The following is a 24705-nucleotide window of genomic DNA, read 5'->3' on the forward strand; positions in this document are numbered from 1 at the left end:
AATAAAGAACCCCAATTTCATCTACTTATAAGCTACCTCTTCCCTTTACCTTTTTTCAATTTTTATTTATATTTTTAATTTTTGACAGGCAGAGTGGACAGTGAGAGAGATAGAAAGGTCTTCCTTTTGCCGTTGGTTCACCCTCCAATGGCTGCCGCGGCCAGCGTGCTGCGGCCAGTGTATTGCACTGATCCAAAGCCAGGAGCCAGGTGCTTCTCCTGGTCTCCCATGGGGGTGCAGGGCCCAAGCACTTGGGCCATCCTCCACTGCACTCCCGGGCCACAGCAGAGAGCTGGCCTGGAAGAGGGGCAACTGGAACAGAACCCGGCGCCCCGACCGGGACTAGAACCCGGTGTGCCGGCGCCACAGGAGGAGGATTAGCTTATTGAGCCGCGGCGCAGGCCCCTCTTCCCTTTACATCAAATCCATAAAATTGATAACCAAATATTTAAAAATCTTTAAACAAAAAAGTATATGAATTTGGATAGGTGAAAAATACTCTGATTCCCAGCCCTGCAAAGGAGGTGAGGATTAAAAATGTAAAGAAACTTGAATTCACAGCATCTTCCAATTTCTGGAGGTCTAAAGAGGTTTAGGAGTACACAGTAAATTTTTACTTTATTAACACTTTTTTTTAACGAGTTATTTTGACTTCAACCTTAATTGATCATTTAAAAAAATGACCAAGCTACAGCGGGCTGGCGCTGTGGCTCATTTGGTTAATCCTCCACCTGTGGCACCAGCATCCCATATGGGCTCCGGGTTCCAGTCTTGGTTGCTCCTCTTCCAGTCCAGCTCTCTGCTATGGCCCGGGAGTGCAGTGGAGGATGGCCCAAGTGCTTGGGCCCTGCACCCCCATGGGAGACCAGGAGAAGCACCTGGCTCCTGGCTTCGGATCAGCGTAACTCCGGCCGTAGCAGCCATTTGGGGGGTGAACCAATGGAAGGAAGACCTTTCTCTCTGTCTCTCTCTCTCACTATCTCTCTACTTGTCAAATAAAAGAAAAATGACCAAGCTACAAATCTGGCTCTAACTTATAAATAAAATGGTACTTATAAGTTACTGGGGGCCTCCTGACTTCTCAGCACCCTGAGGCTTGAGGAGCCCCAGGCTCTGATCCAAAATGTCCACCCTCCCCAACTTAATCCTAGCATGGAAGCTGAGTGCCTGGAGTGCAGATGGAAGAGTGAGATCTGGGTGGCATACAGGAAGGTCTCTAACACATGGAGCCATTTAAGTGGCTCCACTCGTATCTTTTATAGTTCACATTGTCTAAAAACAGATACTCTGTCCATTTTTTAATTTTCAGAAGATCTATGGGCAGGAAGCGCCAGTTCTATCAATGGATACAAGAACACCAGCATGTAACTGCACAGTGATTTCCTAACAGGTAACAGTTTGATGGACTTTAGGGAGGTGAGGTATCTCTCCCTCTAACCTCAACCAACCCTGACTCTCACCTTCCTCAGCACTCACAACACAAGTTACAATATAAATATAGTTAACACAAAATACCACAGAACATTTCATATGAAATGGGCAGACTCCTTGAATATACAGACTTCTGGGCAAACTTACTCTATTTTAAAAATCAATTCACGCCACAACCAATAAGCTTTATTGTCTGTCTTCAGTATGCTTATTTCTATGTTTTGCTTCTCTCTAGGCCTCCACTCTATGTGTTGAGTCTTGGCATGTCCATGAATTTCCTCTTAGCTTAGCAGGGTAGTGGTACCACCTCCCTGTTTCTGAACTGTGCCGTCTACACTTCCTGAGCTCCAAGAAGCAGATGTCACCCAGTAACTGTGGCCTCACTAAATGGGTCTCCACATGAGACGCCACTTGCCAAAGTTCTCTCTGATGTTATGAGAGGAAGGGGCGTGACAGTACCCCCCACCCCGCCCCGCCAACCACCATCTTGTTTCTTTTTCGTATGTTCATTCCCAGAAAGCTCCTTCCTAGCTTCAGGGAGACCTCAGGAAGGAGCCCCTATTTACTCACCCTCCATACCAGCCATCAAACACAGACAGCTACACTACTGTACTTACTGTGCTACTAGCTACAGTGTTACAAACCACAAACATTCGCTTTTCCTTATTTTTAAAAGCAAACTATTTTGCTACAAATAACTCAAGTATATATTAATTTGATAGAGCATGTAAGGAATTTGCTCTCCTTTTATTGTTCAGTGTTTATTATTAAACACATTGTTCTTAGGGGTAGCCTCAGACAATACAAACATTTGGTTGCTTAGCATTCTAAATATTTACATTTCTTATGAGGATCATCCTTCTAAAATACAGGAACTAAAAACCACAGCTACCAGATTATATACCAGAAAATAAAAGAACTTACTTTTCAAATTATAATTCTATTTTAGTGTGTTAATTATAGATGTACTATATTTATACTGTGATGAAAGTTTTGAAATTTCTCAATTGAAATTAATATTTAAAAGGATAGTATTCTGGACATTCTGTGCAGTCATTTTATTATTATTTGTTTCCCAGTATTTTCTTTCTCATTACATAGCCTAAGTATGCTATCACTTAAGTGGTACTCAACTCTCTTTTTAAACCTAAAATTTATAATTTTAAGAAATACCAACATTGTGGACAGAAATAAAGACAAAGATGAAAGTTCAGAGAACATTTCACGTTAAGTTACTGCATTTGAACAACTAGGAAAACCTTTACTATGTGGATAGGAAAGTTTCTATAGTTGATCTCACCCAAAAGGCCGAGAAGCAATTGGTGTGTTTCTTATTGAGGGAAGGAAATCTTAATGTTTTTAAAAGTATTGAGAGCTCCTTCAATATATAACCTAAGCCAGCAGAATCGCCCAGGGAAGCAGTGGCAGAGGGCATTACTCCCACACAACTGATTCACTGCTAAAGGAGTCCTGAGAACACAGCTGGGTCTGCATCTTTGGTTGTGACACATCAACAGGGCACTGTAATCTTACAAGCAGCTTAATGTTCATCTTACATGAGTAGTTCTTTACAGTTGTCCAGCTCTGTCACTGCCCTCTGAAGCTTTAAGCCAAGCCCCTCTACTTGACATTGCAAATCTGAAATGACAAAATGTATTAATCTGATTAGCACATTTTAAATGCCCGGATACTTTCATGAAATAAATCACATATTTTTAAAGCTGTTGCTCAGTTCCTGAAGAATAATGCAGCTGTTGAATCCCCTTTGCCTGCATCATCATGTGTAACTTGTCATTGACTGCTCAGGTCTCCCTGAGCAGAATCAATAGGTTTTGATACATTTGTTACATTCCTTTGGCCCCTACCCATTATTATTACCCCTACCATTACCTAATTTTCAAACAGCTAAATTGTACTCGTATTTTTCAAAGGGTATTTATGTAGCCAACACACAAGTAAATTTCTGATTACATGGCTCACTTCTAAAACACCTGATTGGCTGACCTTGCCCTTGTGGTCTGGAACCCAGAAGCACTGTTAAGTCCCCCTCGTAGAACTGACCATGTGCCAGGAACATGGTCAAGAGGGTGTTAACTCTGGGTAGCATCTAAAAGGCATTTTGGTAACTCTCAAAGGTAGGAGAATACAAGCAAGAAATTGGCCTCCCCAGAGTCTTGCACTGGGGATTTTAAGCATATTTGAGGAAGATTATTCAAGCAGCCATATCCAGCACGTGTGTGGATGCAGAACCGAAACTAAAGCAGGAAGAACAATTGGTCTGAATGATCTAAGCCCTGCTATTAGCCAGTGGTGAGCACTGTGACCATAGACACAGGGATAGCCCTTGCTGGTACGCTTTTTGGGACAGCTTAAGATGGAAAACACACTTACGCAGCTTTCTACAGAAAAACTAATTTAAAAAATTGGAATTATAAAATATCTGTGTTCTATCTTCTCAGGTGTTGTAGGAATATATTTTTAAAATTAAGCATTAAAATCTTTATGCACCCATATAATTACATAAAACTTCTGTGAGACTCTTCAAATTGCCTTAAGAGTCAGTTTCTTAAATCAGAAAATGCATGCACTCTAAACAAATATTTTAATTAGAATTTATGAGACATTTATATAAATCTGTTTATCCAGTACTTTCATATATATTTAAAAATTAAATTGTTAAAAACAATATTTGTCATGTTTTGAAATATGAATACATTGTGAAATGGCTAAATGGAGCTAATTAAAATCTGCATTATCTCACATATTTGTTTTGTAATGAGAACATTTAAAATTTACTGATATTTTCAAGAATACATTAATTATAGTCACCATTTTATACATACAGTAGATCAACTGATTTCACCTATCCAACTGGAATTTTGTATTCTTTGGCCAATACTTCCTCATATGACATTATGCTGTTTTATCTCTCACACTGCCATGTAGGTGTTAACAGCCCCATTTTTCAGATGAGGGAAAAATGGGATCCGCTCTGATTCTCTGGGCCAATGTCTTATAATCAGTACATGAATTAGCCAGCAATCAAAGTGCTTTTAAACTTTCCTGGGAGACTGGCCCCTCGGTACTAGATTGAATGTAGTCTTACTTGACAGATAATACTTGTGAGGTATGTCCTTTCAATTTATCATGTGACAGCACGTGGGAGAAAAGAGAAAACTGCGTACACATGGAAAATTTACTTCTCAGCTGAACCTTTTGAGAAAGGAGTGACTCCTAGATGTTCTGTAACGTGTTGCTTTGGAAATAAGCTCAAGAGGGCCTGCAGAGGTGTTCTACTCAGACAGGAACAGCCAAGAGAGTTTCACTCAGAGCTGAAGGATGACGAGGGGAGGCAAGAGAGTTTACTGATGGTGTACTGTGTCCCGACAGTGTGTGGGGGCTTTCTCCTGCATCTTTTCACTGCTACTCACAAGGACCAAAGAAAACACATTGATACTGTTATGTATTTCTGGTAGGCTGTCACAAAACACACCAAACACTGGAGTAAGGGAAAGGGTTTATTGGGGAAAACCAGCAGGCTGGAGGGAAGGGGTGAAGAAGGAAAAGAGAGAGAAGGAGAGTGTAAGAGAGAGAGAGAGGAGAGGAGAGGAGAGCACGGAGAAGAAAGTGAGAGGAGAGCAGACGAGAGGAGTCCAGAGAGCCTCAGGAGCAGGCCCTTTTAAAACTGTGCCGGAGGGCGGGCAGGGAAGCAGGAGCAGCGAATCCCATTAGGGTGGGGGTGGAGCTCGACAACAGCTGTTGGGCCATGTGGCCACCTGGCTTTCAGCAATGGCAGCGGGAGCCAAGGCATAGAATGTACATCAAGGTGTAGATCGCACCATAAATAAAACTGCGCTATTTTCCTAACACATACTCCATAATTTTTCTAGTTTATTTTTTTAAAAAGATTTATTTATTTATTTGAAAGTCAGAGTTACACAGAGAGGTCTTCCATCTGCTGGTTCACTGCCCATTTGGCCACAACGGTCGGAGCCAATCTGAAGTCAGGATCCAGGAGCTTCTTCTGGGTCTCCCATGCGGGTGCAGCGGCCCAAGGATTTGGACCATCTTCTACTGCTTTCCCAGGCCATAGCAGAGAGCTGGATCAGAAGTAGAGCAGCCAGACTCAAACCAGCGCCCATATGGGATGCTGGCACTGCAGACCAGGGCTTTAACCTGCTGCGTTACAGCACTGACCCCACCTCCATCTTTACAGCCGAAGAATCTATGAATCAGAGTAGTTAATTAACCTATCATTTACTGTTGAACACAGTAAGGATTAGAGCAATTAGTTACCATATCAAAGATCATACAGCTAGAAATAACCTTGTGATTCAAACTCAGGTCTGCCTGATCCCTCTATTCTTATGTCTTCTCACACTGACTCCTGGAATTTAAAAGCTGCAAAGGAACATGATATATGTGACAATAAAATTTATAGTTAGCATGGCTATTACTGTATTCCCAGAATAGTTAAGGCAACAGATAAGTATTGTTTTATGAGAAATACTGTACTGTAGTAAACTGGCAGAATTTCTAACTCCAAAGAATGGTTTAGATTTAACTTTTGAAAGTTTAAAAATGAATATATTATAATAAGACAAATACGGGATCATTGTGACTGATTTTATGAGACTGACACTAGAGAGAACAATTAAATGCTTTAATACATTAAATGTTTCTTGATGCTTTGTCAGGATATAACAGTGGACTAAATGAAGCATAGGTCTGAGCCCATGTTATAAATTTTACATTATTACTTTTATATGCAGCTATAGTTAAAAGGAATAAGTGATTATCTTAAGTAAACCTCAAAGAATTGGTGCTTGATAAATAAATTTCATGCAATAAATTCTCAATTACCTGAGAATTAGTCTAAGAGTAAATAGCACACTGGCACCAATTCAAAGCCCGTTTTTATAGCACTGCAAAGTATTCCAAGGCTTACATTTGATTATGCTTGTGTGTGACAGTTACAGAACTTACTAGGTTTAAAGCAAAATAAACTAGGCAATCATGACCCAACTCAAGAAGGAAGGCAAAACTGTTCCCTTTTCAGATTTATTCTCTCTACCAAACCACATCAATCTTCCCGCGGCCCCCCTTTTTACATAATACAGATAGCTTAGCCTTTAAATCAAGTACCCCAGAGTGGCTGGCTGGCTAAGTGGTTAAGATGTCATTGCTTGGGGTCCTGTTTCAGAGTGGCTGGTTGAAGTCCTGGCTTTGCTTCTGATCCAACTTTCTGCTAATGTGCACCCTGGGAGGCAGCAGACGGAGCTCCTGGCCACTGGCTCCTGGCTCCTGGCTTCGGCCTGGTACAATCCCAGTTTTTGCAGGCATTTAAGGGTAGGAACCAGCAGATGAGAAATCTCTCTGAGTCTCCCTGCCTTTCAAAACAATGATAATTTAAAATAATAAATAAATCCAGTACCCAGTGATTAGTACCCCAGATTATTTCCTGTGTGTTTTCCGGCAACTCTGACTAAGAACTGGGAAAGTAAATATATGTTGTACTTTAAAGACAGGAACCTCTGAAGGCCGTTATAGGAAGTAAACAAACAGAATGATTACAAGGAATATTAACAAAGAAACCATTTTATATAGAGAAGACACCATACAGAATTGAGAAAAAAAAGATTTACTATGCATAATAGATAATGTAAGAAGCCCATCAATGTATAATTAGGAATTGATTAATCTATTCTCATGGCTATTTTTGTTTTTTACTTTTGGTTATATTTTCTATAAACTAGAAGTGCTGGGAATCATTTTTAAAAATCAGAGGGCTTATCTTTGCTGTTCTGAATGAGGCATAAGCATTCTACTGGTTCATTATAGGTTCTGGTAGACTAGTAGGGTCCTTTTGTTTTCAGAAGCAGAGTGCCCAGTTCCTGTCCTTAATGAATAAAGGAACAGAGTTAGGATAAGCAGCAGAGATTAAGCCACCTGCACAAAACAGCTCCTTCAGTTTCTGAGGCAAGGAGTTCTTAAATAAGTGTATTGTTCCGTGCAGTACTTCTCTGTAGTTAAATAAATTCAACTTCAATTTTCTGTCATTCAGCATGACATTGGATTATGAGGCAAAAGGCCCTGAATGCTCACAAAAAGAAAGGAAGCATTGGCTTTAAACACCATGCAGATGTAAGGCGGAACCCATGGAAACAATCCAAAATTTACAACAGCATATTCTACTATGATGTGACTGCGTTCTTGCAGATATTAAATAAGCAGCACATGATTTTAAATGAACAAGACAAAAAAGAGCTCTTAGCCTCTCTTCATACACAACCAGCTGCATGCTGGATAGCGTTACACAGGCATCAGATTTGGGGTAATTACTCATTTAAGAGAACCCTGTTATTCTGAAGGGTTTCTAGAAACAACAAATACAGAAGTATTCAGATTTAACTATTTTGTATGATGATATAAATCTTTATAGTCATTGGGAAGTGTATTAAGTTGATGTTTGAGAAAATAACAAATAAAACCTTTATTGTGGAAAAATATTTCAAGCTTAGAATTTCCTGTACAGAAAGAGCAGCAAAAAATTTAAAATCTGGTTCAAAGTACTATATGGAGGAAAATGATTCTGGGCTCAAGTAGTAGAATTAGAAGAACAAGCAAGCAGAAGAACTGGCACTCAGATATCCAAGAGAAAAAAAAATCAAATAAGAAATTACAGGCTTAAAAAAAAGGTAGAGATCATTGAAGTCAAGGAAAAACAAAAGCTCAACACTTTTAAAATAGGGGTGGGTGTTATGGCATAGTGGGTTGAGCCATTGCCTGGGATGCCCAGAATTGAGTCCCAGATACTCTGCTTCCAATTCAGCTTCCTGCTCAGGAACCTAAGAAGGCAGCAGATGATGACATAGTACTTGAGTCCTTGCTTACCCATATGGGAAACCTGAATGGAGTTCTTGGTTCCTGGTTTCAGCCTGGCCCAGCACCAGCTATTGCAGGCATATGTGGAGTAAATCGGTGGACAGAGGATCTCTCTTTCTTTCTCTGTCTTTCTCTCTGATGCTCTGCCTTTCAAATAAACACACTTAAAAATAAAATAAAATAAAATAAAATAAAATAAAATAAAATAAAATAAAATACTAAAAGACAGGGTTGGGTGTGGTGGTGCAGCAAGTTAAGCCATTGCTTGGGAAGTCCACCTCCCTTATCTGAGCTCCGGCTGGAGTCCCAGCTGCTGCACTTCTGACCCAGCTTCCTGCTAATGCATCCTGGAAAGCAGCAGACAATGGCTCAAGTGCTTCCGCTCCTGCTACCCACGTGGAGGTCTGGCCTCCTGGCTTAGGCCTGACCCAGCCCTGGCTGTTTGCAGGCATTTGTGGAGTGAATCAAAAGATGGAAAACCTCTCTGTTTCAAACAGATGAAAATAAGTAAACATTAAAAAACCTCCAATGATAGTACAGAGGTATCATGAATGAAAGTCAGTCAGACTTTCTTTCTTCAAACCTAGCTCTGCTTCCTACTGTCTGTAATGACTTTAGGCACTTCAGTTTCCATTTGTAAAACAGTTACTGCCATTTAAGACAGGTATGAGAATTAAATAATATTATATGGCAAATCAAGAGCACTACACAAATGCTAGCTATTGTCATTGGTGGCGGTGTTAGGGTCACTCCACCATTTCCATTCTGGATGGCCATGCTCTTGCACTTGGACCTGGTGTTACCTGTGGTTATCTGCATACACAGAAAAGTCAAAACAGGAGTTTTAATTGTGTCTTTGTTTTGAACAACAACATAGAGTAACCATGTCAAAATGTTAAAGCTTGTTAAACATGGCTATGGGTTCACATAGTTTTTAAATGTTATTCTCTGTATTTTTCTATATATGAAAAATTTTATATTTAGAGAGGGGCTTATTTGCACAGGTCAAGGATGACAACATGCTGTGTGCCAAGGGGTCTAATCAACTCTGTTCTGTGTATTTAAAGTACAAAAACAATCAAACCAAAAAGAGTAAGAAAATTTGTTGGGGGCTAGAGGAGGAGATGAAGTTCTAACAGCAACTATAGATAATTTATTTGATTCTGTGAATAAGGAGCAGAGAAATTCACCTGTGGCTGCAGAGGGCCATGCAAGTAAGGAGGCTGTTTTGATTTGAAGATGGGTAACAGTGAGACATGTTCATTTGCCTTTGGGAATGATCTATTCTGGAGGGCATCCATGCTTATGAATTTAATGCGCATTTGTGCTATACTCTGCATCTTATGTATGCAGGTACTTCAAAAATTACTCAAACATGTCAAGTTACAAATCTCATTCTAGGGGCTGGCGCTGTGGCGCAGTATGTTAAAGCCCTGGTCTGAAGCACTGGCATCCCATATGGGCACTGGTTCTAGTCTCTGCTGCTCCTCTTCAGATCCAGCTCCCTGCTGATGGCCTGGGAAAGCAGTAGAATATGGCCCAACTCCTTGGGACCCTGCATCCACATGGGAGACCTGGAAGAAGCACCTGGCTCCTGGCTTCGCATTGGCACAGCTCCGGCCGTTGTGGCCATCTGGGGAGTGAACCAGTGGATGGAAGACTTCTCTGTCTCTACCTCTCTCTGAAACTCTTTCAAATAAATAAAATAAGTCTTTAAAAAACAAACAGGCCAGTGCCACGGCTCACTAGGCTAATCCTCTGCCTGCAGCGCTGGTACTCCGGGTTCTAGTCCCGGTTAGGGCACCGGATTCTGTCCCGGTTGCTCCTCTTCCAGTCCAGCTCTCTGCTGTGGCCCGGGAGTGCAGTAGAGGATGGCCCAAGTGCTTGGGCCCTGCACCTGCATGGGAGACCAGGAGGAAGTACCTGGCTCCTGGTTTCAGATCGGTGCAGCACACCGGCTGCACCGAAGCAGCCATTTGGGGGGTGAACCAACGGAAGGAAGACCTTTCTCTCTGACTCTCCCTCTCACTGTCTAACTCTGCCTGTCAAAAAAACAAAACAAAAACAAAATTTCATTCTAAATTGTTCTTCACTCAACATTATGTTTTTGAGATCTGTCCATGTAGCTATATACAGATGTGCTGCATTTCCTTCTGACTGCTATATAATATTTCATCACACGTACATACTATGTTTTACTTATCTGGTCCTAGAGTGATGGAGCTTAGGTTACCTGAAACTTTGTCAAAAATAATCATGCAATAAAAGTTTTTTTTTAAACCAATCTTATTTTCCTATGAGAGAGTTTTTCTGCAGCATGTCCCCAGAGCAGCATTAGGTATAGGTCCCAGGCACATACTGCCAAATGGTTCCCAGAATGGAGGCATTAGCTTTTTCTCCCAGCTCAGTGACTGAAGTTGCCTGCTTCCCTAATGCTCAATAGAAACAGCTATTTCTCTAATTGTTTCCAATCCAAAGGGTAGTGTCTCTGTGTTGGTTTAATCTGTAGTTCTCTGCTTACTGTTGGAGCTGAGCATCTCATCTTACACTTAGCTGTTCATGATTCTCTTTTATGACTTGCCTTTTCTCGATCCTCTTTTTATCCACTGCAACAGAACTCTCTTTTTCTCTCCCACACATAAACAAGTCTTTTGAAGGTCATGGATCATCTTTCACTTTGGGAATTCCAAAATTTACTTCCCTGTTATCAAATTCAAATTTTAAGCAGCATTTGATGCAGTTATCTCCCTCTTGGCAACACCCCTATTGCTTCTCCATCTTCGTTGATGATTCTCTTTATTAGATTTACTCTAAATGTTGGGAAGCACCAAGGGATCAGTCAGTCCTTAGCCCTTTCCTTACATTATCTCCCAAGGTGATTTTATCCATTCGAATCAGTTATATCTGATTAGAAATTCTAGTTTCAACTACGTAATTAATGAACATCTAACTAAATAAAGTAATATTAATGCTTATTTTCATGCTTTGAAGAGCATCCATTTATCATTGTCTTCCATCCTCTTCCTCATCATCACAGCTAAGAAACATGAATGTTCCAGGCAGCATATTCCATGTGCTTTATATTGCTGAATCCCGACAGTCCTGACAACTTAACAGACTGTAAGGTCCACGAGAGCAGGAATCTCACCTGTTACATCCAAGAGTAGTGGGAGTTTCTTCTTTTATTTTTAAATAAATTTACCTTTTAATTCCATTTTTTAAAAAAGATTTATTGGCCGGCAGTGCGGCTCACTAGGCTAATCCTCCGCCTGCAGCGCAGGCACCCCGGGTTCTAGTCCCCGTCGGGGCACCAGATTCTGTCCCAGTTGCCCCTCTTCCAGTCCAGCTCTCTGCTGTGGCCCAGGAAGGCAGTGGAGGATGGCCCAGGTGCTTGGGCCCTGCACCCCATGGGAGACCAGGAAGAAGCACCTGGCTCCTGACTTCGGATCAGCAGCAGTGCGCCAGCCGTGGTGGCCGCTTGGGGGTGAACCAACGGAAAAAGGGAGGACCTTTCTCTCTGTCTCTCTCTCTCTCTCTGTCTGATTCTGCCTTTCAAAAATAAATAAATTAAAAAATTTAAAAAAAGATTTATTTATTTATTTGAAAGGTAGTTTACAGAGATAAAGGGAAACATCCCCTCCACCCCACCCCACCCCCCACATACACAGAGAGAGAGAGAGAGATCTTCCAACTGCTGTTCACTCCCCAAATGGACACAACAGCCAGGGCTGGGCTTGGCAGAAGCCAGGAGCTTCTTCTGGGTCTCCCACATAGGTGCAGGGGCCCCTTGGACCATCCTCCCCTGCTTTCCTTTTAAAAAAAGGTTTATTTTATTTATTTGAAAGGCAGAGTGACAGAGACAGGCAGAGACAGAGAGAAAGAGATCTTCCATTCATGGGTTCACTCCCCAGATGGCAGCTATGGTTGGGGTAGACTGAAGCCAGGTACCAGGAAGTTTAGCTGGGTCTCCCATGTGAGTGTAAGGGTCCAAGCACTTGCGCTATTCTTGCCTGCTTCCCCAGACACATTAATAAGAAGCTAGATTGGAAGCAGAGTATCTGGGACTTGAAGCAGGCAGCGGCTTAACATGCTGTTCCACAATGCTGGCCCACATAGGATCTTCTTAAAAAATAATCATTGAAAGAATGAATAAAATTTTATAGCTTTTATAAATAAGAATGCCAGTAAATATGTTTAAAATTAAGTACCTAAAATTAAAAGACATGGAATGGAAATAGTTATGCAGTTATTATTGATATTACCTGGCTTGTATCTTGGCATTATAATGCAACTTTCTTATAAATATGTTACTTTATTTCAATAGATACTTATTGAGTACCTACTCTACTTATAGCTAGATTTCATACTTGTTAGATTCAGTATACAAACATCAATAAGACAGCTCCTTGTCCTTAAATTATAATCAAGTACCTCAATTGGCCTTGATGATAATGTTTTAAATAATAAACTAATAACTCCTTTAAAGTCTGTCTTATTTTTCAACATTTCAAGTAACTTTACTTAGTTAGATATTAGTTAATTATGTGGTTGAAACTAGAATCTCTGATCAGATGTAACTGACTTGAATGAATAACTTTTCTATATTACATATATTTACATGTATATATTATTGCATGATAGTTTATGAGCCCTTTACAAAAGTAATATCTCATTTACATTTCTATGAGTATTCACAGAAGAAACTTTTGCACATGTAAAAATATACATCAATAATAGCAGAAAGTTCTTTAATGAGTATTCAACTGTGTCAATTTCAAATTAACATATTGTGACTTTGGCAAACATTTACAAAGCTCAGATGGTATTATAGCCACTTAAAAAAATTATTTCATTTTAGTTTATATTTCAGAGATTTGATTCACATCTATTTTGAAACAAGTATTCTTGAAGCGTTTTCTGCATTACGCCAGAAGGGACTGAAATAACAGTGATTTTTATAAATCAGATGCCAGAACAGGTGTGAAGAGACAGCTTGAAAGCTGCAGTTCAGTACAGATGCAGTTACAAGAAAACCAGAAAATTATCTGGGTATATGTATGGTGGGGAGTGGATTAAATCAAGCTAAGGCGATACTCAGAATATTCAAACTTTACAAGTGAATTATATTCTAATATTAAGGATGCAGACTTTCACTTCAGAATTGTTTATGCCAAAATATGCTTTTAAATTTCTACTGCATCTTTTATTTTGAACATTACACCAACCCAATATAACATGAAGATAAACAAAATTTATAGGATCTTATAAAATGTGACAACTGTATATGGATACAACAGGAAGTCTTAAATTCTAGTTGTGTGTGTATGTTTGTCTGTGTGCACTGATTAAATTATTTAACCACTCTTTTAACTGGCAAAATGAATACATTACTTTCTCTTTCTCTTAGGAGCTATCCTGATGAATTTGGAAACTTTTCTGAATGTTTTAGAACAGCACTTTGCTTTCTGATGGATCTGTAAAAATACATAAATTCCCATAATCACATGCATTTGTAAATTTTAATGAGATTTTTAAAGAATGAAGAATACTAGTTGAAGGATATGTTCAGCATGAACTAAGGAGGAGGGGATGGTTCAAAACATTTATGAGATAAAAAGAAAAAGACTTAGCGTTAATAATAAAGCAAATGAATAAATGGAAGACAGAGGAGTTTAGATTTAAAATATTTAAGACATTATCCAATAGAGTCACATAACCACATCAGCTTCATTAAATGAACCAGTCCGTGTCACAATCAGAGTAAATAGTGAGACTCTAGTACACAGAACTAATTCTATGACAAACTATGAGGAAAAGTGAGTGTTCAGCCACACCGAGTACTGAGGCTTCTTCCCGCACCTTTTCTCCCTGTGCTGGGATGGCAGTAATATAAGCAAAGGACAAGATGTTCTTTAAAAGAGTGCTTTCATACTACAAAACTGCTTTGAACTAACTGCAGTTCTAAAAAAATTCTACTCCAGAATTACCTAATAAAAAAAGTAAAAAAGCAAAACCATTTTTTATAATTTTAAAATGGAAATATACTAAGGTAATACATAATTTAAAATGTAGCTATGAGGATGCTTACCATTTGCCATTTTAACGGAAAAAAACGTAAAAACAATTGTATAAGAATAAGTAAATTATGATTCATCCAAACAACAAAATATGATGAACATTAAGATTTATATTTATTTGAAAGGCAGGGTAACAAAGAGAGAAGTAGAGACAGAGACAGAGAGAGCGAGAGAGATCTTCCATCCATTGTTTCCCCAAATGGCCACAACCACCTGAACTGGACCAGGTTGGAAATTCATCTGGGTCTCCCACATAGGTGGCAGGGGCCCAAGTATTTGGGTCATCTGCTGCTTTCTCAAGTGTGTTAGTAGGGAGCTTGATCAGAATCAGAGCAACCAAGACTCAAACTAGTGTTCATACGGAATGTTGGCATTGCTGTGCCTCAATGTAGGACCCAATGAATAGTTTTGATATGGAAATTGGAGGGGTAGAGGTTATAAAGTCCATTTTACTAACTTTACTTTTAAAATATGAAAGTATTTCAAAAGGCTCATGGAAAATGGAATTAACAGGTGAGTTTATTTGCATATAAAAACATATCTATGGATACTTGTATGTATTCAAAAGATGAAGTCTTGAAGGATTCACATCAAATGTTTATGTAATTCTCTCTGGATGTTGGAATTTCCTAATCAATAGCAAACATGGCTTCTTTTGGTATTATGAAACAAAAAATCATATTAAAGTAGTCTAACACCTACAATCATAAGCCACCTCCTAACCTATCGATGAGTTTTGTTACCATTGTCAGATATCTCCTGTCCTCTGGACACCTTCTGTTGTCTATTCTATAGAGAAACATGTTTACTCCCAGCCCACACTGGGAGTGGCCTGGTATTACAGAGCACTCTCAAGTATAAACTAAGGATAACAATCTCAATGCTTTGATGCTCACAGGCAGTGGAAATGGGACATTAAGAGCCCCAGTTTTGGTAGCATAGTTCTGGACTCAGGTTCCAGTTCTGCTGATTAAGTAATGGTGTGGTCCTGAGCAAATGACTCAATTCCTCTTGGCCTCAGCAGTCTCAACTTTAAACTGTGGATAATAAAGGTGCTTAACCTAGGAGGATACTAGTGAGGGAATACTACGACTGTACTGGGCCCCATGTGGTAAATACTCTGTGAATGTTAGCTTCTACTTAGGCTAAACTAAGAAATCTATCTCAACTCATAAGAATGACTGTTTTTTCCAATGGTATAAGGATAGTATTTGCAGTCAGCTAGAGGGACAGAGACACTAGAGATGCTGGCAAAAGTTAAGACTTTAGACAAGGGAGTGGGGGCGTAAGGAGGGGGGGTCATTTATTTCTCATTCAGTGTCCCTACTACTCATGCTACTCACACATAAATGTGGATTATCTGTAAATATCTATGAGAAGCAGGGAGGTTCTGTGCCTGGGTGAATCTCCACGTAGAACAGTGTCTCTGTGTGTAGGCAGGAGTGTGTCCATGAGGGCATTAGAGAAGGGATGGATTAAAGCTGCTCTCTTCTCACTGATCAGCTGGAGTTGCAATGAGGATGTATCAAGTCTAGGACAGAAGCTGTATATGACAGAGAACAGACAGCGTCTACCACATTTGTTCCTGACTAAGCCTAGCGTTAATCATATGATAGGTAAAATATTTCAACAGTGACTTAGTCCTAAGAAAGAATTTTCAGGTTCTAATTAGTACTATCTGGCTTGCAACTTGACTAGAGGCATTGGAAAAGGGGGTTGTTTTTGCTTTCTCCCGCTTTCGGGCATAGAAAGATCCCATAGTGTTCCAATATTAGGCTGGTTTCTTTTAGAGATTATTGGATTCAGTAAAGTGCAGATCACTGAAAACCTCCTTGGTTTTCTGCTTGTAAAATCAGCCCTTTTCCCTTTTATTGGAAGTCAAGGTTACACTATTCCCACTGGAGCCCAAGGGTTCAAAATGATTCATAAAAGTTGACCAAGTCACCAGAGCAAGCTCCTTCTGAAAATCACACCTTGCAGGTAAGGTCACACCCTCCTCATAGACACCCTCACCTGCCGCCCACTAGACAACTCCTGAATTAACCACAGCCGCTCCCTTCCTTAGCAACCTGTTCTAAGAGCAGGCAGACAACTGCTACAGCTAACCAAGACTGACAAGGAGATAAATTAGTGGAGCAAATGGAATTCTGGGCAAAGAGCAATTAAATTTTATAGTTTTCTTTTGAGATCAAAGTAATATTTAAAGGAATTCTAATGCTTTTATTCTAAATAAAATCATTTAGTTTCCCATCATACCAGGAAAACCACTTTAAAATGCAGTTTAATATTCTGTACTCACATGGTTTATATAGATATTAACTACATTTTATCTTGTTTATTCTTCTACAACTTCAAGGCAGGTATAAAAACCACCCCATTCCCATTTTACAGATGAAGCATGAGTCAACAACATTGATTACCTGTTCAAACAGCCTGTACAAGGCACGTACAACAGTAGAAGGCAGAGTTCTCGACTATTGGATCGTTTTTTTTTTTTCTTTTTTCGCTGAACTACATTACTCATTTTAACTTTTCTTCCATTATCCTAAATAACCCACTAATTAAGGAATATAGTAATCGTACATACCACCACAAGGATGAAACTCATGAACATTAATCAGGTTTGGGGAACCATTTTTCTGCCAAGGGCCATTTTGATATTTACAACATCATTAGTGACTTAAAAAGTAGCCTGCTATACAGATTTATTGAATTTCAATTCCCACTTGCAGTTGCCTTGGCAGGGCCAGATCAAATGATTTCACAGGCCTCTGGGCCAGACATTCCCCACCCTTGAACTAAATAAATAAAGCCACACCCCAAAGACCTCATATTGTATGGTTCTATTTGTGTGAAATGACCAGGAGAGGCAAATCTATAGAGACAGAAAGTAGGTTAATGATTGGTGGGAAAGGACAACAGTGTGAAGAGAAAAACTATTAGTGGCCACAATGTTTCTTTTTGGGGTAACAGAAATGCTTTAAAATTACATCATGTTGATGGTTACACAATTTTATAAATATCCTAAAAACCACTGAATTGTACACTTCAAATGGCTGAATTTTTTGATATATAAATTATAGCTTAGTAAGGCTGTTTTAAAAATTTTGATTCTTAAAAATAATTTCATTCAAATATTTGTATATTACCTATTATACCAAACAGCTTGCTGAAAGAAAAAAGACAAAAAGTTTTTTCACTTGGAATAAATGTGAAAGTTGGGCAAATAAATTTATGGAAGGATATTAATGCTGAAGTGATTTATGTGAACTCTGGCTTCTAGTATTTGTGACTGCTTACAAAAAGTGAAGGACACTTCATTCCAGCAGGTGGAGGGAAAATCACTTACGTGGACTGATTTGTGTGTCACAATGACCTCTGAGAGAAGCATTATCAACTGAGAGAAATTGTGCATTTTGGAAGTGATGTCAGTATGAGCTAAATACAAAATCACAAAACTTCTGTAAATACATCTTTAAAAACAAAACCAAGCATCATCTTCTAAATTTTATTTTATATGTTTACTTTTCTATGAAAAAAATTAGATTTTGCGTAAAGAATTAGGGTGCTATTGAAGAGTAGGAGAGAACCTGCATGCCAGAAGTCAAAGTGAAGAGGAGGCCTTCAGGCTGAGATGCATTAGCTGCCCAACAGATACTCACAGGAAAAATGAAATAAGTCCCAGGTCAGTCTAGGGTCAAAAGTTAGACTGACCCATGAGATGAGTTATAGTAAGAAGCTGATGAATAGACTGATAGTGGGTTGAGACAAAATCAGATTATATCAAGTAGAAAGTAAGTGATGGAGAAGAGAGGAGCAAAAGCGCAGGCTTGGAGTGCTAGAGGTAGGAACATCCAGGGAAGCCGCCCAGGAACCCTTGAGGGCAGCTGAAGGTGGCCCTAGTTTGAGATACAACACTGCAAGAACTGAGATGGAAACTTTAATGTTTTTCCTGGAGCCACAGCTCTATAGCCAGGCTAAACCACTGTAAACTCTTTTGAAAAATGAATTTGAATAAAACTATATGTTGGTTCGATCAATTTTATTGGAAAAGCATTTCTGCTAACATAATTTGGCTGCTATCTATGGAATGAGTCTATGAGAATACATCAAAAAGTTCACAGAAAATGGAATTGTAATTTTATTTTGGTGAAAAAATATGAAAATCATGCATATAAGTGGTCTCCAAAACTATTCATGGACACTGTATATTATGAAAAATACTATGCATGGATTTCAAAATGTTTGCACCAAAATAAACTTACCTTTTAATTCCATTTTCTAATAATTTCTTGCAGTGCCCTGTATTCAACACCAGAAGCAAAAATGAAACACTAATTCAGTCTTGAAATTATATGGCTTTTTGCTGTGTAATTACACTGCCCTTGAACAGAGACTGTATTATCTCTACACCTGTACAATCTCTACACGAAGACTGAATAGATCAGAGTCTCCATGTGTACTTACTGAAGGTTAGGCCTTAATAAGTATAAAAACTGTACCTAATTTAGCACTACATTGTCTTACTGAAGGAAGTGTAATGTTGGCTAAATTTTGAAATATGAGTGGGGATTTTTTGTGTGTGAATAAAGTTTATTGTTAAAATGACATCAGAAAAGTAAAAGACGGGAAAAATCACTATTTCTATTAAGCTAAAATTCATTTTCATATCTCCATGTTCCTTTCATGTTTATAGTCACCAATTTACCTATTTTGACATAATCATCATTACTGTACATACTGTTATGGTTGAACAGGATTTGGCTCCTGAACTCATGTAGACGTTGACATCACAGTCATAAGCACTGGTACTAAGAGCGGAAGCATCATCCAGTGATGAGATTTTGGAGGGGTCTCCTGGCAGGCCCTTAGATCACCAGAGGCATGCATGCCTGCAGAATGTAGTTTTCAGGAGAGGGCTAGCTACAAAAGCCTGAGCTCGGCCCTGTTGGTTTCTCTCTGCTTCCTCGCCAGCCATGAGATCCTTCCTCTTACCTGTACCACCTCTTGCCGTGTGCTTCTCTGTTCCACCTCAGGACTGCAAGCAAGAACACCTTCGAAAGGTGCCAAGCCAATCAGGTCACCTGATCTTGGCATGTAAACATCTAAAATCATGAGCCAAATAAACTTCCTTTGTAGGTAGTTTATCTAAATATTTTGTGATAGGACTGAAAACCTGACTATATGAATTTATGAATATTCAAAATCTTCATTTGATGATGCTCATACTGTCGTTTTTTTTTTTTTTTGACAGGCAGAGTGGACAGTGAGAGAGAGAGACAGAGAGAAAGGTCTTCTTCCTTTGCCGTTGGTTCACCCTCCAATGGCCGCCGCGGCCAGCGCACCGTGCTGATCCAATGGCAGGAGTCAGGTACTTATCCTGGTCTCCCATGGGGTGCAGGGCCCAAGCACTTGGGCCATCCTCCACTGTACTCCCTGGCCACAGCAGAGAGCTGGCCTGGAAGAGGGGCAACCGGGACAGAATCCGGCGCCCCAACCGGGACTAGAACCCGGTGTGCCGGTGCCACAAGGCAGAGGATTAGCCTAGTGAGTCGCGGCGCCGGCTCATACTGTCATTTTTAAAGTTTACATAACACTTCATATGTTGGTATCTGATAATTTATTAACTATTTCATTAGTGTTGGGCATAAATTATTTCTAATCAGTCACTATTATAAATATTGATCCCTTTCATAAATAATTTTTTCTTCTGAATTGTTTTCTAAGAAGAACTCCTCAAGATTATTTGATCAAAGAGTTCTGTGTTCCAAAAATACAATTTATGGGGCCGGTGCTTTGTTGTAGTGGGTAAAGCTGCCGCCTGCAGTGCCACATCCCATACAGACACCAGTACGAGTCTTGGCTGCTCCTCTTCCCGATCCAGCTCTCTCCTACAGCCTGAGAAAGCAGTAGAAGATGGCCCAACTCCTTGGGACCCTGCACCCGCATGGGAGACCCAGAAGAAGCTCCTGGCTCCTGGCTTCGGATTGGCAAAGCTCCAGCCGTTGCGGCCAACTGGGGAATGAACCAGCGGATGTAAGACTCTCCATCTGTCTAACTCTGCCTTTCAAATAAATAAATAATTCTTTTAAAAAAGACAGTTTATAGCATCAAAGGAAGGAACAATTTACCACTAACTCTTTGTACTAATTTTTTAAAAAATTTATTTTATTTTATTTGAAAGGAAGAGTTACAGAGAGGCAGAGAGAGAGAGAGAGAGAGAGAAAGAGAGAGTGTCTTCCCTCCATTGTTTCATTCCCCAGATGGCCATAATGGCTAGAGCTGTGCCAACCCAAAGCCAGGAGCCAGGAGCATCTTCTGGGTCTCCCACATGGGTACAGGAGCTCAAGGACTTGGGCCATCTTTCACTGCTTTCCCAGGTCAGAGCAGAGAGCTGGATTGGAACTGGAGCAGCCGGGACTCAAACCAGCACCCATATGGGATGCAGGCAGTGGCTTTACCCATTATGCCACAATACTGGTCCCTATTTATACTAATTTAAAAGGTAGAGTTTATGTAGTTTTTAGTAATTAAGTGCTTTGTGTTTGTTTCTTATGTGTATTGCCCTGTTAATTATCTATTTCTTTTTTTTTTTTCCCAAACATTTCATTGCTTAAGGTCTTGGAGTTTTCTTAAATAGTCAACTAACTTCTTCATATGATGTGGATTTTAACCCTTTGCTTACCAATTGACACAAATACTTTTTGTCAGTCTGTTACCTTTAAGTTGTTTTTGCAGTTGTGGAACTCTGAAATTCTACTTTTATTTAATTTGTTGCTTTTAAAATTAGCTAGTTAGTTAATTTTTGAAAAGCAGAGAAAGAGATCTCCCACCTGCTAGGGGCCGAGAACTCAAGCCAACTTTCCCTGGTGGGTGGCAGGTACCCAACTGCCAGGGCATTGCCTGCTGCCTCTCAGAGTGTATATTAGCAGGAAGCTAGAACAGGAACTTGAACCCAAATACTTTGATCTGGGATGCAGGTGGCCCATGTGGCATTTTAACTGCTACATCAAACATCTACCCCTACATTTTAATAGACAAAATCTTATCCTTTGAAAATTTTAAAGTTCTGCTTTATCCCTCCACAGTTAAGATATGTTCTAGGGAACAGTGCTGTGGCACAGTAAGTTAAGCTGCTGCCTGCAGCACCGATATCCCATATGGGCGCTGGTTCAAGTCCCAGTTGTTCCACTTCTGATCCAGCTCTTTGCTATGGCCTGAGAAAGCAGTGGAAGATGGACCAAGTCCCTGGGCCCCTACCACCCACGTGGGAGACCCAGAAAAAGCTCTTGGCTCCTGGCTTTGGTGTGGCCCGACTCCAGCTATTGTGGCCATTTGGGAAGTGAGCCAGTGGATGGAAGGGTTCTCTCTTTGTGTCTCTCCTTCCCTCTCTCTCTAATTCTGACTTTCAAATATATAAATAAATGTTAAAAAATGTTCTACATTTTTTTGTGTGATAGTTTTTCTGCTACTTATTTTTCCTTGCTTAATTTGAGGCTTACTTTAGTGCACTTGATTCTTTTGCTTTAGCTATTCTTACATATATGATATAAAAGATAAATAAAAAAAATCTAAACTTTAATTCTTAACGTAAAGCTCCACCAAGTTCAATGCTCTTTTGTAGGCCATGATACCAGCCATTTAGTCCCTCCCCACAGAACTGACAGTCCTAGAAATTTAATCATGTCAATGCAGCTTTTTTTTTTTTAAGGGAGAGAAAGAGAGAGAGAGAAAAGGAAGGAGATCACCCACATCCAATTATGAGGAAAAATTGATCTTATGCCTCCCCTGATCAAAGGGGACTGGTAACTAACAACAGAAACAGCAGCCAATACCATAGACAACTTAGCCGGGGCCATTGCTGCGGCCTAGTAGGTTAGGCCTTTGTCTACAGTGCCAGCATCCCATATGGGTGCTGGTTTGAGTTCCAGCTCTTCTGATCCAGCTCTCTGCTATGGCCTGGGAAAGCAGTGGAAGATGACCCCAGTGCTTGGGACCCTGTACCCACGTGGGAGATCTGGAAGAAGCTCCTGGTTCCGGAATGGCTCAGCTCTGGCTGTGTGGCCCTTTGGGGAGTGAACCAGCAGATGGAAGGCCTCTCTGTAACTTTGCCTCAGGAAGGAAGGAAGGAAGGAAGGGAGGGAGGGAGGGAGGGAGGAAGGGAGGAAAGAAGGAAGGAAGGGAGGGAGGGAGGGAGGGAGAGAGGGAGGGAAGAAGAGAGGAAGGGAGGGAGGGAGGGAGGGAGGGAAGGAAGCAAGGAGGGAGGGAGGAAGGAAGGAAGGGAGGGAGGGAGGGAGGGAGGAAGGGAGGGAGAGAGGGAGGGAGAAAGAAAGCAAGTTAGCCAAAGCTTGAGCCAAAAAATGCCCGGGAAAGTTTCACAAGAAAGTCCTCTTCCATATGACACTCTTCTCATGCTCATTCCTCTCATCAAACAAGAGAAATTTAGTGAAAGTTGTCGCTCCCCCACTCGCGGAGGAACGACACCGGACCCTGCGCCGTTCTCTTCCCCCGGTCCTTCCCGGGTTTGCTGCCGCTCCCCCGCAGGAAGAACCAGGGAGAGAGAACAGCGCAGGGTCTGGTGTCTTTCCTCCGCGAGAGGGGGAGCGACAGAAAGTTTTGCAAATTCTGCTGTAATTTGCTATAATAGTCCCTCCAACATTGTCTCATCCTTTTTTTTTTTTTTTGTAAATGTAACTTTTATTACTTTACCTACAAATTATGCACAAATGCATATAAGACAGGTTTTCTTTTCACTTTTAGCACAATGCAAAAGATGAAAAATTAAGATTTCCTTTTTTTCATAGAGAACTTACAAATCACGAAATGTTTTCCACACAATATAAACTGGACCCTGATTTTGCAAGTGTGGGGCTCATCCTGTCTTAAAATGAGTTATAAACTTCTGATTTCTTTGGGACATTGTCCCCATAAACTTTTTGTAAAGCATCAGTGCTTTCACTCAAACTTCATCATAAATTTGATGTTTGTTCTTTCTTCAATTTTAGCAGAATTTGTTGTTCTGATAGGGGCTCTTTTCAAACTGATGTTTTATCCTTCTTAGTGTCAAAGCGGATCCTGTTTGGACATATTATAACAAGTCAATATAAGTTTGTTCTGGGGCAAAAGAATTTTTTTTTTAATTTTTGACAGGCAGAGTGGACAGTGAGAGAGACAGACAGAGAGAAAGGTCTTCCTTTACCATTGGTTCACCCTCCAATGGCCACTGCGGCCAGCGCACTGCGGCCGGCGCCTTGCAGCTGGCACACCAAGCTGATCCGAAGCCAGGAGCCAGGTGCTTCTCCTGGTCTCCCATGCGGGTGCAGAGCCCAAGGACTTGGGCCATCCTCCACTGCACTCCCTGGCCACAGCAGAGAGCTGGACTGGAAGAGGGGCAACTGGGACAAAATCCGGCGCCCTGACCGGGACTAGAACCTGGGGTGCCGGCGCCACAGGTGGAGGATTAGCCTAGTGAGCCATGGTGCCAGTCAGGGCAAAAGAATTTTGAAGACCACACAGAATGTTTTCATATGCATTTTCCTTGAACCTTTTGAAGACTCCTATTTTAGGGCTAGATTTCTACACTAGCCATGGTTCTTAATTTCAGACTATTTTGAAAAATACTTCCCTCAAGATCTTATCTGAGAACAATTGACACCAAGCAGCCGAAGCCGCGGAGAATTCATCCTGGGATCAGCTGGTGTTCAGGACCAAATAGGCAGGTCAGGTGGTGTCCAATGTTTGAGGGACGCAGAAGTCGTGTGCCTAACAGGCAGTTCTTGTGGGAGAGTTTGTGGCTGTGAATCTGGCAGCCTCACTTCACAGGGTTCCCAACCACTTTCTAATCCTGGTGGTTTTTTTTTTTTTTTTTTTTTACCTTCTCAAAGATTCTGAATATCTAAATAATATCCTTTCAATAAATTCCTTTGCTGTTTAAATTAAGAATCAGTTCCCATTATTTGCAACTAAGAAACTTTACAAATGTGTTTTATAAAAATGTGATCTACTTACTTTTTCCTACATTCTTCATCATTTTTTTAAAAAAAGTTTGGGGCCAGTGTTGTGATTCAGTAGGTTAATCCTCCACCTACAGTGCTGGCATCCCATATGGGTGCCAGTTCTAGTCCCAGCTGCTCCTTTTCCAATCCAGTTCTTTGCTATGGCCTGGGAAAGCAGTAGAAAATGGCGCAAGTGCTTGGGCCCCTGCACCCATGTGGGAGACCGGAAGAAGCTCCTGGTTCCTGGCTTCGGATCAGCTCAGCTCCAGCCATTGTGGTCATCTGGGGAGTGAACCAGCGGATGGAAGACCTTTCTC

General features: G+C 40.5%; 1 protein-coding gene across 11 annotated transcripts in view; it reads right to left on the bottom strand.

The window, feature by feature from the left end:
- The window catches only part of LEKR1 (leucine, glutamate and lysine rich 1), a 221482-nt gene that overhangs the window by 86211 nt on the left and 110566 nt on the right, over positions 1 to 24705 (bottom strand). For all 11 annotated transcript variants that reach the window (XM_051818730.2, XM_070072606.1, XM_051818732.2 and 8 more), the window contains one exon: positions 2988 to 3069. In XM_051818730.2, the coding sequence (XP_051674690.2) occupies positions 2988 to 3069 (82 nt within the window). The remainder of the gene's footprint in view (positions 1 to 2987; positions 3070 to 24705) is intronic.

Source organism: Oryctolagus cuniculus, chromosome 4, assembly GCF_964237555.1.
Source record: "Oryctolagus cuniculus chromosome 4, mOryCun1.1, whole genome shotgun sequence".
Taxonomy (NCBI): domain Eukaryota; kingdom Metazoa; phylum Chordata; class Mammalia; order Lagomorpha; family Leporidae; genus Oryctolagus; species Oryctolagus cuniculus.